The sequence below is a fragment of the Macaca mulatta genome, chromosome 9, assembly GCF_049350105.2.
Source record: "Macaca mulatta isolate MMU2019108-1 chromosome 9, T2T-MMU8v2.0, whole genome shotgun sequence".
Classification (NCBI taxonomy): Eukaryota; Metazoa; Chordata; class Mammalia; order Primates; family Cercopithecidae; genus Macaca; species Macaca mulatta.
The window spans coordinates 78,096,964-78,113,310 of record NC_133414.1 but is presented as its reverse complement, the minus strand read 5'-3'; the positions used below and the strand labels follow the sequence as shown (position 1 = coordinate 78,113,310).

The window sequence follows — 16,347 nt, the reverse complement described above, 5'->3', positions numbered from 1 at the left end:
TTTCGGGTGACAGCAGTGTGGAAGGCCGGGCCCAGGGGTGCAGAGGGAAATGTGCATGGCCAGGGAGGTCAAGGATGCATTGGGAAGCACTAGACATCATGGTAAGGAATTCGTTTGCATTCTCTGGGAACTAGGCAGGCGTTTGAGCAGAGTGTGGCACAGTGGAAGGTGTGCTTTAAGGAGACGCTGCTGCAAGAAGGGAGCAGGGCATGTTCTTGCACCACACCGCTTATTCACTCTCTCCGTGTTTTGGAAACAAATCTTGCTTTCATCCTTCTCTCATCTAGAGAAAATAAAAAGCCCTGTAGCCTGCGCTGCCCTGCCAGTTTCTGGCCCGCCCCTCATCTAGCAGGCACCGCTTTCCAGAAACCGTGTGACAACAATGCCCAATCCCAGCCCTTGCCCCTCAGTGCAAATAACAACAATAATAGTAATAACAGTCATCTCAGCGATCAGCATGGGCCCAGCGGGGCCTCAGGGGAGGCTGTGATTGTCCGCCCCTTGCCTGGAAGGCAGATGTGGACTACTGCTGAGGGCTGAGGCCACGGTGGAGGATGTGCCACCAGCTTTGCAACTCCCAAGGGGCCTTAGCAGTCTGCTGGACAGATTCCTACCTCCACCAGGGCACCTGGCCTCACAGGTTGGGTACATCCTGGGACAGGGTACTCAGCTCTCAAGATGGGGTACATAGCCCCCAGGATGGGGTACAGGGCCGGTTCCTCAGAGACTGGACCCCCAGTCATTGCACAGCTGTGATTCCTGCCTGGCCCAAAGCCAAGCGCTACTGATTTGGGTGTTACTAGGTTTTGATCAGCTATCCTTTCCCCTGTCCATTTGTGCACACAATTAAGAATTAACTTGCTATACTCTCTCCTACTGTCGTGGCTCATAGACCTTCATGACTTTGGGGGGCTGTCTTTTCCTAACACCTCTGGGCAGTTGTTAGCAGGATTCATTTATTTACCCAATGGCTATTTACTCAGTGCCTCCAGGACGCCAATCCCCGTGTTAGGCTTAGGGATATGACAAGGAATACGGCAGGTCAGGCTGAATGTGCTGTGTGATGGGCAGGGGGTTGGGGTAGGTGGTCAGCAAGTCTAGTGAATAAGCAGATCCTTTCAGAGAGAGAGGATTGTGAAGATAATAACTTGGAGTCTTGGGACACCGAGTGACCAGGCGTCTCTTTAGCTAGACTCTGCTGATTGAGAATTTGAGGAAGGCTTCCCCAAGGTGCTAACTCACGATCTGAGAGGTGAATAATGAGGAAGCTGCCATGGAGGTGGAGTGACCTAGGGTAGGAACCTTCCCAGCCAAAGGCACAATCAGGGCAAGGGTCCCGAGGCAGCCGCCAACTCGTCCTATTCAGGAACAGAAAGAAGGTCTGTGGGGCCAGATGGGGCTCAGCTCAGTGAGGCTGTGAGATGTAGTGACAGATGTTATCTTGGGCCAGATCACTAGTGCCTTAGACATGGTCGATTTAAGGTGTTTTTTTTTTTATTTAATTATAGTAAAATATACATAACATAAAATTTGCCATCTTAGCCATTTTTAAGTGTATAGTTTAGTAGCGTTAAGCACATTGATACTGTTGCATAACCGACCTCCAGAACTCTTTTTCTGTTGAAAACTGCAGCTGTAGCCATTGAACAATAGTTCTCCATTCTGCCCTTCCCGACCCCTGGCACCCACCATTCTACTTCCTGTCTCTGAATTGGATTACTCTAGGTACCTTATATCAGGGGGGTCATACCATACTCTATTTGTCTTTCTGGGACTGGCTTATTTTACTAAGCGTAATGTCCTCAGGGTTTATCCATATTGTAGCATGTGTCAGAATTTCCTTTCTTTTTAAGTCTGAATAATATTCCATTTGCTGTATCTACCACGTTTTGGTTATCCATTCATCTGTGGACAGATACTTGGATCGCTTCCCCCTTCTTGGCTATTGCAAAGAATGCTGGCATGAACATATATGCATAGTGATTAAGTTCTTGAATGTTCCACTTTCCACCCATGAGGTTAGGCTGGGCATGGTTTGGGTGGCACAGAGTGGAGGGGCTAGCCTAGCTGGATGCCCCTTCCCCGTGAGGGTAGGAGAGGCCAGGTGCATAGAATCCTCTGCCGCACTGATTGAGCCAGGAGCCGTAAGACTGGGCCTTTCAATCATCCTGGGACGGGTGGAGCTTTTCTCTGCATCTAAAATGGGAGCCATAAACCAGGCTGACTTACAGGCAGTACTTACTGGTCTGGGTGTTTATGGCCAGTGTTTTTTCCTGATTGGTTGATGTCTGTACTGTGCCTGTTGTTAAATATTCGAATATCATTCTGCTATAAACCAGCCACAGGACTTCTAACCTGGCTGTGTGTGAGTGTCTCCTACAGGGAGAGTAGGGGCTGCTGTTGAAAAGTTTACACTCTGGGCTTCCCACTAGCCAACCCAGTCAAGAAGGCCTGAGAATTTGCATTGTAAAGCTGTACAGTAGTTCCAATGCATGATCTTAAACATGCATTGGAAGTTTGGGCTTCCCCAGAAATAGACCTTGTAATGAGGACTTAAGTGCAAGAAGCTTACTGGGGAGGAGGTTCCAGGAAACACAAGTAGGGAGTGAGGAAGTGAGACAGGAAGGGAAGGAAGCCCTAAAGATGTGTTATTGTCAACCAAGTTGCCAGTGTAGAACACGGACCGCTGAGTTATGCCCTTGAGAGGTGCTGGAGCTGGGCTGTTTACCTACCTTATCCACAGAGCTCTGAAAACCCCACCAGAAAGGAAGGATTCCAAATTCTTGGAATTTTATCTAGAAAAGAAGACTAAGCAGCTTTTGTAAGTGAACTTTTAGGAGGGTTCTAACATGAAGATGATAGCTAACATTTTTGAGCTCTAATCATGGTAGACAAGGTCATCCTTATCTATCATCTTCCACAATCACTCGGTGAGCTCTGCTACGGGGGCATCCATTCCCAGCACTTCCCGGACGTGCTGTATTTAGGAGGAGCAGTCTCTGATGGCCAGAACCCCTTGGGTGAACACTCACAGGTGCTGGCAGTTAGCAGTCAGGCTGGTGTGTGTGGAAATGTGTGTGCTGAGGGATAGAGGGCAGGGTACCAATAGCATCTGTTGCGGAGACCCAGCCAGCTCCCATCTCTCTATCATAAGAGGGCGTTCCAGCCCCTGTGAATAGCAGGGTATCCTCCTTACCACTGAAAAAACACCAGGTCTCATCCATTGCTGATGAGAATGTAAAATAATACAGCCACTATGGAGAATACTTTGGCAGTTCCTCATTAATTTAAACATAGAATCACTATATGTTCCAGCAATTGTGCTCCTAAGTATACATCCAAAATAATTAAAAACAGATGTTCAAAGAAAAACTTGTACATAAATGTTCATGGCGGCATTATTCCCAATAGCCAACAGGTGGGAACAACACAAATAGCTGTGAACTGATCAATGAATGAACAAAATGTGTTACATTCACACAATGGAATATTATTCAGCTGTTAAAAAGGAGTGAAGTACTGATACATGCTACAACATGGATGAACCATGAAAACATTTAGCTAAGTGAAAGAGATCAGACACAAAAGGCCAGATATTGTGTTGTTTCATTCATATAAAATCTCTAGGATAGTCGAATCCATAGAAACAGAAAGTGGATTCGTGGTTGCCAGGGGCTGGGGAAGGGAGTCATGGGGAGTGACTGGTTCGTGGGCATGAGGTTTCCTTTGGAGATGATGAAAATCTTGTGGAATTAGTGGTGATGGTTGCACAGCATCATGAATGTACCAAATGCCACTGAATTGTGTACTTTAAATGGTTGAAGTGGTAAATTTCATGTGATATGTGTTTTACCACAAATTTGTACAAAAGGAACTCCAGGTATTCTCCAGCCCTGAGATGCAAGGTATATTCTGTTTCTCAGGTGGGAAGCAAACCTGTGTGGCATGTGTACCCCAGGGTCCCCCAGCCAGAGATGATTCTCCTGCATGGCTATAACTAAGAGCACTGGGCTGGAGCTGAACCCCAGAGATTGGCCTCACTCTTGTAGGAATAGCACAACCAGAGGTTGCTGGAAACCTCCCCTAGTGGAGAAACAAGCCCTGCTTCCTGGAGAAGCCAGGGCTGGGCCCAGCTTCTGTAGAGAGGCAGAGCAGCACTGGGCGGGGGAGTATGTGCCCAGCTGGAAAATTGCGGGGCGTCTTGTCTTAAATATAATATTAAATCGGCACCTTTAATTAGTACACTTAGAAAAGGTCACTAGCAATTACCTGGGACACAAAGAAGGCATGAGCAGGCAAGAACCCGTGAGGAAGCTGAAAAGGACCATTTTGAGCAGCACATAATTGAGGGGAAAATGGATAAAAGTCCAGGAAATTACAGGGTGGGTGACAGCAGCTGATGGCCCCATCCCTGTCCTGCCCAGCGCCCCACTTCTTGGGAGGACCTGAGCGTCAGACCTGAGAGAGCCATTTGGGATATTGAACCCAGTCGTGCAACCTTGGCTGGAAGGCCAGGATGGTCTTCCCAGAATCCCCTTGGCCAGCTGGGAGCTTGGCCCCAGATCCCCCACCTGGGCTGGGCCCTGAGGTACAGCAGGTGAGGACTGCGGTCCAGTGGACTGCAGGCTGCCGTGGACTCATTGTTGCACCTGGACAAGTAAGGCGCTTATGGGCCTCAGTTTCCCCATCTGGAATCTGCCCAAGCCTTTGGGAAGTAACTCAGTATTTCTCAAACTTTGCCACTAGAGAATATCTGAGAGCAATGGAAAGGAAGTGTATACTCCTAGAAGTCAGGGGAGGCTGGAAACTCATTTACGGCTTTAGGTTATATCTTTACAAATAAATTAAACATAAATAAATTAGGCCGAGCACGGTGACTCGCACGTATAATCCCAGCACTTTGATAGGCCAAGGTGGGCAGATCACTTGAGGTCAGGAGTTCAATATCAGGCTGGCCAACGTGGTGCAACCCCATCTCTACTAAAACTACAAAAAATTAGCTGGGCATGGTGGCAGATGCCTGTAATCCCAGCTACTGGGGAGGCTGAGGCAGAAGAATCACTTGGACCCGGGAGGTGGAGGTTGCAGTGAGCCGAGATCGTGCCACTTGCACTCCAGCCCGGGTAACAGAGCGAGACCTTGTCTCCAAAAAAAATTAATTAATTAATCAATCAAATACTGCCCCCAGTGTCTTCCCATTTGTTTTAGTATAAAACACTTATTTGTCATCAGGCAATGAAAATGCTTTGGAAAGATGTGCTTGGTTTATCTGTGGCTTTCACATACTTCCTCTTACACTATCGAGAAAGAGCAATGAACTGGGAATCTGGGAGTTTGGAAACCTGGGTTTGAATCCTGCCTTTGTGGCTTACCATTGTACTTTGGACAACTTGTTAAATGCCTTCAGCTTTTCCAACTCTGAAATGGGAGGGTTGGGTTCTGAAGATGTTCCATGATTTTACTCCTCCATCTCACCTTCTCCCATCACCTTGGATGCTGCCATTTCCTGCTATGCTGTTCTGCTGCCTGACCTTGGAGAAGCTGCTTCACCTCTCTGAGCCTCAGCTTCCTAATCTGCAAAATGGGTAGAATAACAATTATCAAACAGACTTGCTGGGAGGATTTAATGAGAGAATCCACATGAATGGACCTTGTGTCTGGCATATCGTAAGAGCCCAGGGAATGCCCAATGTCTTCATTTTCCAAATCTTGGGCTACCTGTTAGGATCTCATAGATCATGTCCATGAAGTCCTGAATCTTGAGTTTACATATTGAGTGTTGAGATGTTTGTGCTGTGGAAACAAATGTAGACTCTGAGCCCCAACTGCCTGGGATGTGGATTCCAGCTCTGCTATTTGCTGACCGTGAGGCCATGGTAATCACCTCATCACTTTTTGTTGCCTAACCCGTTAAATGGGGAGAATCGCATTATGGACTGAATTAGTGCGTGGAAATAGCTCAGCTTAGGCCTGGCTTATGATCTGGGCTCAAAAATGTTAGCTAGCGTCATCATGTTAGAACTGTTCTAGAAGTTCTTTTCTAGATAAAATTCCAAGAATTTGGAATCCTTTCTTTCTATCTAGCTTGATTTTCAGAGCTATCTGGTAAATGTGAGAGTCAGTATTTGGGGCAGGTGGTGTCTGTCTTGTTTTATAGGGGAAACTGAAACCTGGAAATAAGTGATTTGCCTAAGGTCATGGCTCCGATCTGCTCACCCCTTTGAGAATCAGATGAAGACTATAGACACTGTCTTCGGAAAATGACACACTGTACACTCACAACATTTTGTGTACCGTTCCAGTGAGTTTAAGGACCTCCTGGAGCTAAGGAGACCAACCATCCCAGTTTGCCTGGGGCTTCCTGGTTTTAGCAGATGTGCTGGGAAATGCTTCAGTCCTGGGCAAAGCAGGGCAGTTGGTGACCCTACCTGAAAGTTACACAGGGGAGCTGTGAGCCCCAGGAGAAGATGCCCTTTTCTTCTTAGGGAGGGTATAGGCCAGGCATCCTGAAGCCTAGGCGCCCTCAGGCCAGGGCTTTGCTTTCTGGTAAGGGATGACACCTGCCTCTCAATCCCCTTCTTGAGGATGGGAACTAGACCTTGTCACCTAGTTCTAGACTGGAGTTCCTTGAGGCTGAGCTACATCTTCTTAACCTCTGCATACTCCAGTGCTCATCATAAGGCCAGCACCTGGTCACTCTTGAATAAATGCCAAAAGATTTTGCAAAGTATTCTGAATTAGGAAAGGCACTTCCATTTGCAAAAGACAGAAGTCCAACTAAACTGACTGAGGCCAAAGAAAAGGTTGCAAGGGTGATTATTAGCTCATATAGCTGGAAAGTCCAGAGGGTGGAGCTAATATCAGGCACAGCTGGTGGCAGATCCTCAGAAAGCCATCAGGAATCTGTCTCTCCATACATCATCTACCTCTATTTTCCTCCTTGTGTGTTTCATTCTCAGGCTCTTCTTGTGTGGTGCCAAAGATGGCTGCCCACAGTGCCAATGAGCAACCCCTATGAAAGAGAGCTCCTCTCTCCCAGTAGTTCCAGCAAAAGTCCCAGGGCTGGCTTTGATTGGCTAGTTTGGGTCACATGCTCATCCCTGAACCAATCATCATGACCAGGGAAATGGCACGCTCTGATTGGCTAGCACTGACTTATGTGCTCATCTTGGAACATAGGCCTTGAAATATTGGGGGCCTGTCCTCATCTGAGCCACTTGGAGAAGGAGGTCTTCAAATTAAAATCAGAGAAAGTGGGGCAGGCCGAAGTCACAACTGTGTTTTACACACCCAGAACATGGTGAGTGATGGTCCCCTGATACCATCATGACACACTGTGAAAAGTGGACCAGGGCAGAGGTGGGGTACCTGGGTCAGAGCCCACAGATGCGCTGGGGCCTTATGATGATCCGTGGCCTGCTGGAGGGTTGCTGAGCGGCCACTCCCTGCTGAGAGTTCAGCCACCTGGGCAAGGTAGGAAGGTATAAACCTGACCTCCCATATTTTCCCTCTGCTCTCTCTTTTGGCTACTCCAGGTTCTTCTGTGACCCAGTTGCTGGCCCGAGACATGGACAATGACCCCCTGGTGTTTGGCGTGTCTGGGGAGGAGGCCTCTCGCTTCTTTGCAGTGGAGCCTGACACTGGCGTGGTGTGGCTCCGGCAGCCACTGGACAGAGAGGTATGACTTGCCCATACCCCTGCCCCAGTTCTCTCCTGGGGACAGGAGGAGACTCTGGGGGAAGGATGGCCCACCATCTTTTGGGGTCTTCCTCTAAGACTCCATTCTGACGCCGAAGTGGCATCTTTCTGCCTGAATGGTATTCCTCTTCAAGGGCCAATGCTGGTGTCCGGACTTAGGGTTGGCATGGGTAGTTAGAGGTGTCTCCAAGCAAGCAGCTACATTGGAGAGGCAAGAAGAACAGTGACCCTGGGTTCATCCCTTGTAGAATGGGGCCCCATGGAGGGTACAAGTCTACCCTACCCCGAGTAAATATTCCCCCAATATCCAGAGAAGCAGGAATTGACGACATGGTAGCCCTTAGCAAGTTAAGGTAAAGGTGTGAACACATCCCCAACCCTTACCCTCTTCTTGTGTTTGAGGAAGGAACCATAGAGGTGTGTAGTGACTTGCTCAGTGTCACACAGCATCTAGAGGCAGGGCCACGACTAGCACCCAGGATGCTTGACTTCTCTCTTTTATTGCTCTCTTAAAGCAAGGATCCATATTCCGCACTGCTTCCCTAACCCAAAGGGCAATGCTAGTATTTTAGGGAAGCCTTTGGATGCCTGGTTCCAGGCAAGCTCCTAGGGCAATCCTGGAGCCCCTCCCGCCCCATTTAGGGCCCAGGACCCAGGACCCAGGACCTCAGCGCTGACTAACTGCACCCCTCCCTCTCTCACTTTTCTTTCAGACCAAGTCAGAGTTCACCGTGGAGTTCTCTGTCAGCGACCACCAGGGGGTGAGTGTCCCCTGGGACCCTAGAGGCATGTTCCTGGGGGTCACAGGATTTCTGGGCCCCTAGGGTGGAAGAGACCAGAGTCAGGTGGCAGTGCTAATTGCCTGCCTTTCTCTTGCCAGGTGATCACACGGAAGGTGAACATCCAGGTCGGGGATGTGAATGACAACGCACCCACATTTCACAATCAGCCCTACAGCGTCCGCATCCCTGAGGTAGGAGCCACCAGGGTCGCCCTTGGGGGTATCGAAGACCTGCTACTCCCCAGACCACCAGGGTGTAGGTGAAGAGTCAGGTGGGGAGAACAGCTCTGGCTCTTCTGCCCAGACCGCAGCCCAGGTGCCAATTCTGAGCAGGTTGGTGAACATGCTGGTACCCCGGGGGTCAGGGCCCAGCCTGGGGTTGGGAAGAGCAGTTGGGCCGGTAGGTTGGGAGCTTCATGCTGGAGGCTGAGCCCCACACCTCCAGCTGGAGTCAATGGTGGAACAAGAGTTGGGAGAAGCGGGTGTTGTACCCTCTTTCCTTCCACTCATATCCAAATATGGGCCTTGGGCAGGGTGGGTGGGCAGGCCTAACACCAGACCTTCCTGCTTTGGCCAGAATCAGATCCCTCCAGGACTCAGGGAGCATACAGTTCTAGGAAGGGGCTTTCCCTAGCCCCACGCTCTCCACCATGGTCTCCCAGGCCCCTGTACTGTGTACTCTGAGTATGTTTGCATGAGTCCATGCATGTAAAATCAAGCCATTGCTGGTAATTGAGAAGTGCAAATTATTGCATTACAAACGGTTCGTTAATAAGCTGGCTGCCAGCTCCTGATGGCACCAGGGTTCCCACTGCTTGCGGCCCCTCGCCTGGGTGGCTGATGGCAGTCTTATGGTCTGGCAGTTAGTGATTCAAAGACTCTGAAGCAGGAGGGTAAAGGGCTTCTCGCTGGGTGTCCCTTGGGCCTGCCCTTGGGGTTTTGGGCTGGGGGTGGCAGTGAAGGGTTGGGATGGGAACAATGGGAGATAGAACCCTCTGGAAAGACAGGTTGGCACCATGTCATTTGAGTTCTAACCCCTTGATCCAATGAATGATCAGGGAGTAAAAAGTCTTGAGAGAATATCATGGTCAGTTCATGGATGAGGCTGGGCATGGGAGAGTGACTTGCCCGAGGTCACACAGCTTTAACTTCGAGCCTCCTGGCTTCCAGGGCAGGCTTAGCCTGCCTCAAGGGTGACAAGGTCTTGCTCATACACCCCACTCCCTGGCCTCTGTTACTGAGCTGTGAGCCAAGGGTCCTGTGCTGGCACCAGATGGAAGAGAGGACACGTGTGCAGGTGGGGATGCAGCAGAGGCGCCATGCCCTTTACCTGCCTGGGGCGGGAGAGGACTGGGGAGCCCGCAGTCCTAAACATGGAAGCGTGGTGCCCTGAGCTGTGGCCAGTGTGCCCAGGGACTGCAGCTTGGCTCCTGCTCTCTCTCATTTGGAAGTCTCCCTAATTTAATTAAGGGTCTCTACGTGCCAGCCTGCACTCTGGGCCTGGGCTCAGAAACCAAGGGCATGGCTCAGAGTTAATGAGCCTTGGACCCATTGCTCAGCTGCCATTCTGGCAGGCATGGATGCCCTCTGTCTTCCCTCTCATGGGGCAGCAGGGAGCTGCACTGGCAAGGGGACGAGGGGTCACGTCCCTCCTCTCCCGCCCTTGGGCTGCGGGCCAGCCTTTTCCTCTCTCCTGCTTCAGGAGATGTGACTTCCAACACTCGGCCCTATTGGAATCCCCTGGGATTCTCCAAAGGCCTGTGCCTCCAAGGAGAGAGTCTCTTCAATCATTCATTCATTTATTTAACAAATATTTATTGAATGTCTGCTGTGGGCTTGGCTCTGAGCCAGGCTGTCGTTGTGCAGAGACCTGGGAGGCCGCAGGAATGTGGAATGACAGGAGTTAGAACTAGAGGCAGGAGACCCTGGGTCCAGCCCCTGCTCTGTTCCCAGCTTGCTGGGTGTGCTTGGGCATGTCACTTCACCTCTCTGTGCCACAGCCCTCCTTATCTAATGAAAACAAAGGACAGGTGGATACAGTGGCCTGCCTGATACCCATCTGACAAGGAGAGGGCAGCCTGAGAGGGGCCAGCTGCGAAGGACACACCGTCCTTGGAGGAAGGCCTATGTGGTTTACTTGCTCATGTGTAAATATCCCCGGTTGCTTTAGTGGCCTGATACTCGATGCCCTGCTTGGGGCTGCTCAGTGTGGCCAGTGGGGATGTGATATCAGCTGGATGGAAGCCTGGCCACTCCTGATCTGAGGCATCTTGGCATTGACCAGCCCTGGCCTGGTATGGTCACCTGAGCTGGAACCTAGCTGCCTGGCTCTGACCGCAGCTGGAGTACCAGCCCAGAGTCTACTGGTCCCTGGCCCGGAAATGAGCCCAAGGTTTCCTGCTTGCATTCAGGTCACCCTGGAAACCCCAGGCCCCTGCTCTTTAGGGTGTGATTCAGCAGCAAAGGACCCTGCAAATGTGAACAGGGTGAGGGTGCAAGCCAGAGAAATGGGGTGGGAGAGCACTGCAGACCCTGTTAGGTGTGAATGCCAGGGTCTGCCAGGGTGATCAGAGAAATCTCAGCAGGCTTCCTGGAGGAGGTGGGTTTCCAGCAGAGTCTGGCTGAGATAAGCAGTGGTTGCTCTTGTGCTGTTTCGTGGGAAGAGAGAAACTGGAGTCAGGACACCTGGGTTCTAGTCTGCTGGCTTCAGGCCCTACAGCTTTCAAACTAGGGAGTTGAACCCAGCCCCTTCCAGGGCTGACATCACATGATGAGAGGACAAAACCCAGCAGGAGAAGCTCCTTCCCATCCTTCAGCACCTTATCGTTCTTTGCAGGATGGCGGAGAAGCTCTGGTGGCCACCTCCATCCATTCAATTCCTCTCTTGGCCATCTCAGCCATCTAGGGCCCTAATAATGATGGAGACTATTGTGTGCAGAACCCAGGGACTGGCACAGGGAGAAAGTTACAAGGTGGCAAATCCAGGTCTATCTAAGGAAGAGCTTCCTAATAATAAGACTGCCCACACACACCCATGCACACACAGTCTGTGCCCCTGCCTTGCTGAGAATGTGCTGAGCTCCCCATCCCTGGAGTTATGCAAGCAGAAGTAGGAGGACCACTTCCCTCCAGCCGTCTAGCACTGCGTGTTGGGGAAGTGATGAATCAGAGGGTCCCAAACATGCCCCAGCAGAATTTCCCGGGGGACTGGTTAGGAAGCATATTCCCCACCCCCGCAGTTGTGAATCAGTAGGCTGGGGAGAGATAGTCCAGGAAGCTGCATTTTTAACAAATTCCTCTGGTAATGTTGAGAACAGCCAGGCCTGGGGAGCCTTGGAGGATCCCACTAGAGGTTTTCTGAGAGGTGCTGAGGGCAGCCCATCTTGGATGTGAACTTTCAACCCCTCCATGGCTGCCTGGAGACATGGCCCACCTGGACCCAAGTCCTCAGGCCAGGAACAGCAGGGAATGGGAGGCAGTTCAAGACCAGGCATTGCCCCGCTGCCTGCCTCTCCTGGGCCCCCACTCCCTCTGAAAGCTTCTGCCGGGTCCAGCCCCCAGCTCAGGAGAAGCCAGGCAGGTGTGTGTTTGGGTTTGTTTGTTCTGGTTCCCCTCCTGCCCACCCCACTCCCCTCACTAAGCTGTTCTCCATGTAATTATCCATTTTATCAGGGTGAAAGGCCCGGCAATTCACTTGTCGAAGTCCTAACGAGGCAGCGTAGATGCTTTCAAGTCCGTAAAGAAAAGGGAAATCCTGCTAGAATTGGCAACTTAATTCACCAAGCCAGCCTCGACAGACCTCATTAAGTCCCCGTGTATTCATTTCAAGCTAATGGCTGTCATGCTGACTGCTGTTTGATTTGCTGTAATAGACTTTTATGGCGTACCAATTTGCTCAAACGTGTTTGCCTGTGTCTGTGCCCAGCGGTGCTGCTCCAGTACCTCCGTTAGGGGCGCGTGCCTGCCTCACTGACCTTCAGCACTGCCCCCTCCCTGATCCTCCCAGGGCCACCCCCTCAGCCCTCCAGTGTGCCCCAGGGAGGTGACCCTGGTGCTGGGGTGTTTAGGCAGGAAGATGGATGTGAGGTTAGAAGTCAGGTGGTGCCAGGTGGCTCACTGGGTCAGGGAATCTGGAAGACCTGCTGGAGTCTCAGAGATGGCTGTGTCCTTGAAGTTCTGACAAGTTCAGCCTCTTTAGCTGGGCAGTCTAGGCCTTTATCCATCTAGCATCAACCTACCTTTCCCAACTTATTTTTCAGTATTCTCTTCTGCTATTCCTTCATATGAACTCTCCTGTCAGCCATAGAGTCAATTCAATGGCAATGGATACATATCTGTTTCTCTCTCTCTCTCTCTAACATACACACACACACACACACACACACATTGTACTTTTCTAACTAGTACTGGAGTTCAGCCTAACTCAACTCTGCCTGTCCTTCAAAGCCCACATCTCACCTACCATGCTCGGATCTGACCTTTTTTTTTTTTTTTTTTTTTTAATGAACACAACAAACATTTGTTGAATAGCTACAGGATCAGGGATTCTGAGCTGACTTGGGCATGCAGGGTAGGAAAAAGATGCTACCATTTGCCAGCCATGTGACTTTAGACAAGTGACTTAACCTCTCTGGATTTCAGCTTTCTTATCTGTAAGATGAGCAACAATATCTGTCTTGCAGGATTGCTATGAGAGAATGTAGCTAGGAAAAGTCCTTAGCACAGCCTGTGGCTCATGGTATATTCAATAAAAGGCTGGTGATTAAGACCAAGGTCTTTGTCCTTGGTGAAGGCAATTTTACTAAGAGAAAGACAAGTAAGTGAATGTCTAACTACATCTAAATGTATTAAATGCCACGGTAGCTTTGTATGTGCATAGTATATTGCAAACAGTGTGGTCTGTACATGGGGGCTATTTGTTTGGGGCCTTAGAGGCTGAGTAGGAGTTCGTTAGAGAAAGAGACTATGGTGTCTATGAATATCATTCACTTTCTGGGATCCTATAGCTTATTTTCATATATGGGAATTTCCCAGAGGAAAGTCAACTCTGATTTATGATTAGAGACACTGCTGAGGAGGGACAGTGGCTAGGTGGGTGTGTGTCCTTTGCAGGTCTCCACTGTTACCTCACGGAAATAAAGCCAGGCTGGAAGTGAGCCTCTGGGTCCCTGCCCAGGTCTCTGTGACAGGTGCTGCACAGATCCTTGTCCGATGGCCTCAGGTGACCAGCTTGAGGCAGGGATGAGGCTACTATGGGGAAGGGCTGGAGCTAGGGTGAGATCCTGGGAGCCTGAGAGATGGAGGGTCCTCGCCTGAGCCTCAGTGCTGGCTGGGATCAGGGTCAGAGCCAAAGCCATGCCTCCTGGCCCTGGGCCCCACTAACCTGAACCACCTCTCCATGTCCCTTAACAAGGATGAAAGCTGCTCATTCCCTGTACCTCCTTACTAGAGATGGGAAGGCGTAGAGAAGGGTATCCCTGGATGCCATTTGTCAATGAGATCAAATACATAATTTATTTCTCTGGTGACAGTAATAATAAATTTATTGTTGTTGTTGGTTTCCTGTGTGCCCAACACTGTTTTCTGCATGGAATCTCAGGGAGCCCTCACAACCACCTCCTGGGGCAGCCACTCCTGTCATTCCCATCCTACTGAGACAGACACTGAAGTAGGACAGTTACATGGCATGCCCAAAGCTAGTCAAGGGATGGAGCCAGGATCAGGAGGCAGGCCTGGGGTGGCACGACTTTTTGACAAGTAGCTTCACTTCTACCTGCAAAGTAGAAATAATTATACCTGCCTTGCAAACTTCATAGTGAGGATTAAAGTAAATGAGATCACTCACGTAGAGTGCTCAGCCCAGGCCCAGGATAAGTGCGTGCTCAGGAAATGGTTGTGGCTGTTGTTTGTATGTCCATCTCTCCCACCAGACTAAGCAAAGACTGAGCTTGGTCATCTGTGCATCCTCAGCACCCTGCCCTGGGCCTGGCATATGGACCGTGCTCGGTGTCTTTTGAGTGAATGGAATTCACAAATGCAGACAGCCAGGCGGCAACCTCTGCCTCTTGGGTGGTGTGAGGACAAAAGGAGCATTTACATGAAGTGCTTTGCCTTGGCCAGCTGGTCTACCAAGGTGAGGGCTTCCTTATTGTGCATGGGCCAGGGCTGGGTGAAGAGCGGTGAGGCCTGGCACTGAGCTGACAATGGCACTTTCACATGTGCCCTGCACCCCACTTTCCTCCCAGGCACTGAAAGCATCCTTGCTCTCTGCTGGTGCCCAGTAGTTCCTGGATCTCAGCCCTGTCATCCTGTGTGCTTTGGCATGTGAGGAGCCCTGGAGTGGTGGCCAGACAGGGCCCAGAGCGTACAGAGTTGGATTTGGTCCAAGAGGCCAACCTATTAGCACCCACCGCGGCCAGCAGCAGTGCCCCAGCTACCTTCCCGCATGGCGTGCCTGTCAGATGCTGAATGATTTATAAACTGCATCCTCAGGTTGCAGTAAGAGGCTGGCGGGGGAGGTTCGAGGGGGCTCCCGCTGGCTTGTGCCTGCCGTGGCCCCCGAGGTGACAGCTCCACTCATGAGCGTGTCATCTCCCACGCTAGGAGAGGCAGCCCCTCGACAGGCCGTATTAATTTATAGCTTGGGGCCACGGGCCTTGGCGGCCCCTCTGCATCTATAACCATGCACCTATTGATCTGGGAGAGGGAAACCAATAAATCATCGCAGGGGCTCTGGACTCCTGCAGGCCACAGTCAGAGTGGGTTTTTCTGGCTGAGCGGCAGCCCCAGATGGTGTCTCTATGGCCCTCGGCGACCACCCTGAGGTGCCTGCCCCTTCCCTGGTCTGTCCCCTCTGTCAGCACAGTGACCCATGCCTGGAGCCCTGCTCTCTCACAGCAGACAGATGCCGTCGCCTGCGGCAGCCGGGACAGCAAGCTCTGGGCTTGTAGTGCTGAATCGACATATGCTTGTGGGCAGAGCAGCAGGGCTTCCTACACAGTCCTGAGGGGTGTGTGTGTGTGTGTGTGTGTGTGTGTGTGTGTGTGTGTGTATGTTTGTGTTCTTATTTAAATAATATCATCTTCTGTATCTCCCAGTGTTTTCATTATCTTTCATTTGTCCTCATGACAACTCTGTAAGTTAGGGGGGAGTTATTCTTTCCATTTTATAGATGAGAGAAACTGAGGCCAAGACCAATTCACTGACTTCTCCAAGTCCCCCAGAATCAGATAGGCCTGCAGCATCTTCCATCCTGTGTCCTGCCTCCCAGAGGGTCTTTTGAACTCATTCTCACCTTCCAGCATCTTTGCATGTATTGTTTTGCAATTTGCAATGGCCCGCTTTTGATTTGCCATAAGTTGCAGGGGTCAGGCCCTGATCCATCCCTGGCTGGGGGAAGCGACAGGGAACTCTGGGCCTCTTGCCCAGGCTCAGGGGGTCCAGTGGAGAAACTGCACTCAGAGCCCACTGCTGGCTCTGTGCAGTGAGGACCATCCCTGCTGGGCATCACCTTGTAGCTCAGGACCCAGCCAAGGTCATAGTGACACCCCTTTCTTGTGGCCTGCAGTGTTAGTGTGCCTCAGAGCCACCTCCGTGATTTCAGTCATCAACTGTGCACGCAGCATTGTTTGTGAGAAGCAGGGGATGACCCCCTTCCCCTGCCCACACACACACAGGCTAAATGCCAGCCTGCTCCCCTTGCCGCAAGGAAGATTCAACATTTTCTGCCACCTCCTTCTGGTTCTTAGGTGCCAAGGAGAGAGTCAATGGAGTCCCACAAAACCAGGGCCCCGAGCTCAGCCCAGCCACACACTCGGAGGCTGCTTGCTTCCTCCTCCACACAGTGGGGTGAAGCCAAGGACCCCTGG

General features: G+C 50.9%; 1 protein-coding gene and 1 long non-coding RNA gene across 2 annotated transcripts in view; one reads left to right on the top strand and one right to left on the bottom strand.

Annotated features, from left to right (window-relative positions):
* Positions 1-16,347, top strand: part of CDH23 (cadherin related 23) — a 422,351-nt gene that overhangs the window by 106,652 nt on the left and 299,352 nt on the right. The window contains exons 4-6 of the mRNA XM_077946644.1: positions 7,536-7,678; positions 8,412-8,459; positions 8,579-8,671. Of these exons, the coding sequence (XP_077802770.1) occupies positions 7,536-7,678; positions 8,412-8,459; positions 8,579-8,671 (284 nt within the window). The remainder of the gene's footprint in view (positions 1-7,535; positions 7,679-8,411; positions 8,460-8,578; positions 8,672-16,347) is intronic.
* On the bottom strand, positions 5,608-9,380 carry LOC107000169 (uncharacterized). Its single transcript, XR_001447152.3, has 3 exons — positions 9,238-9,380; positions 7,369-7,464; positions 5,608-5,793 (listed from the first exon to the last, which is right to left on the bottom strand). It is a non-coding gene; the product is annotated as an uncharacterized LOC107000169 (long non-coding RNA).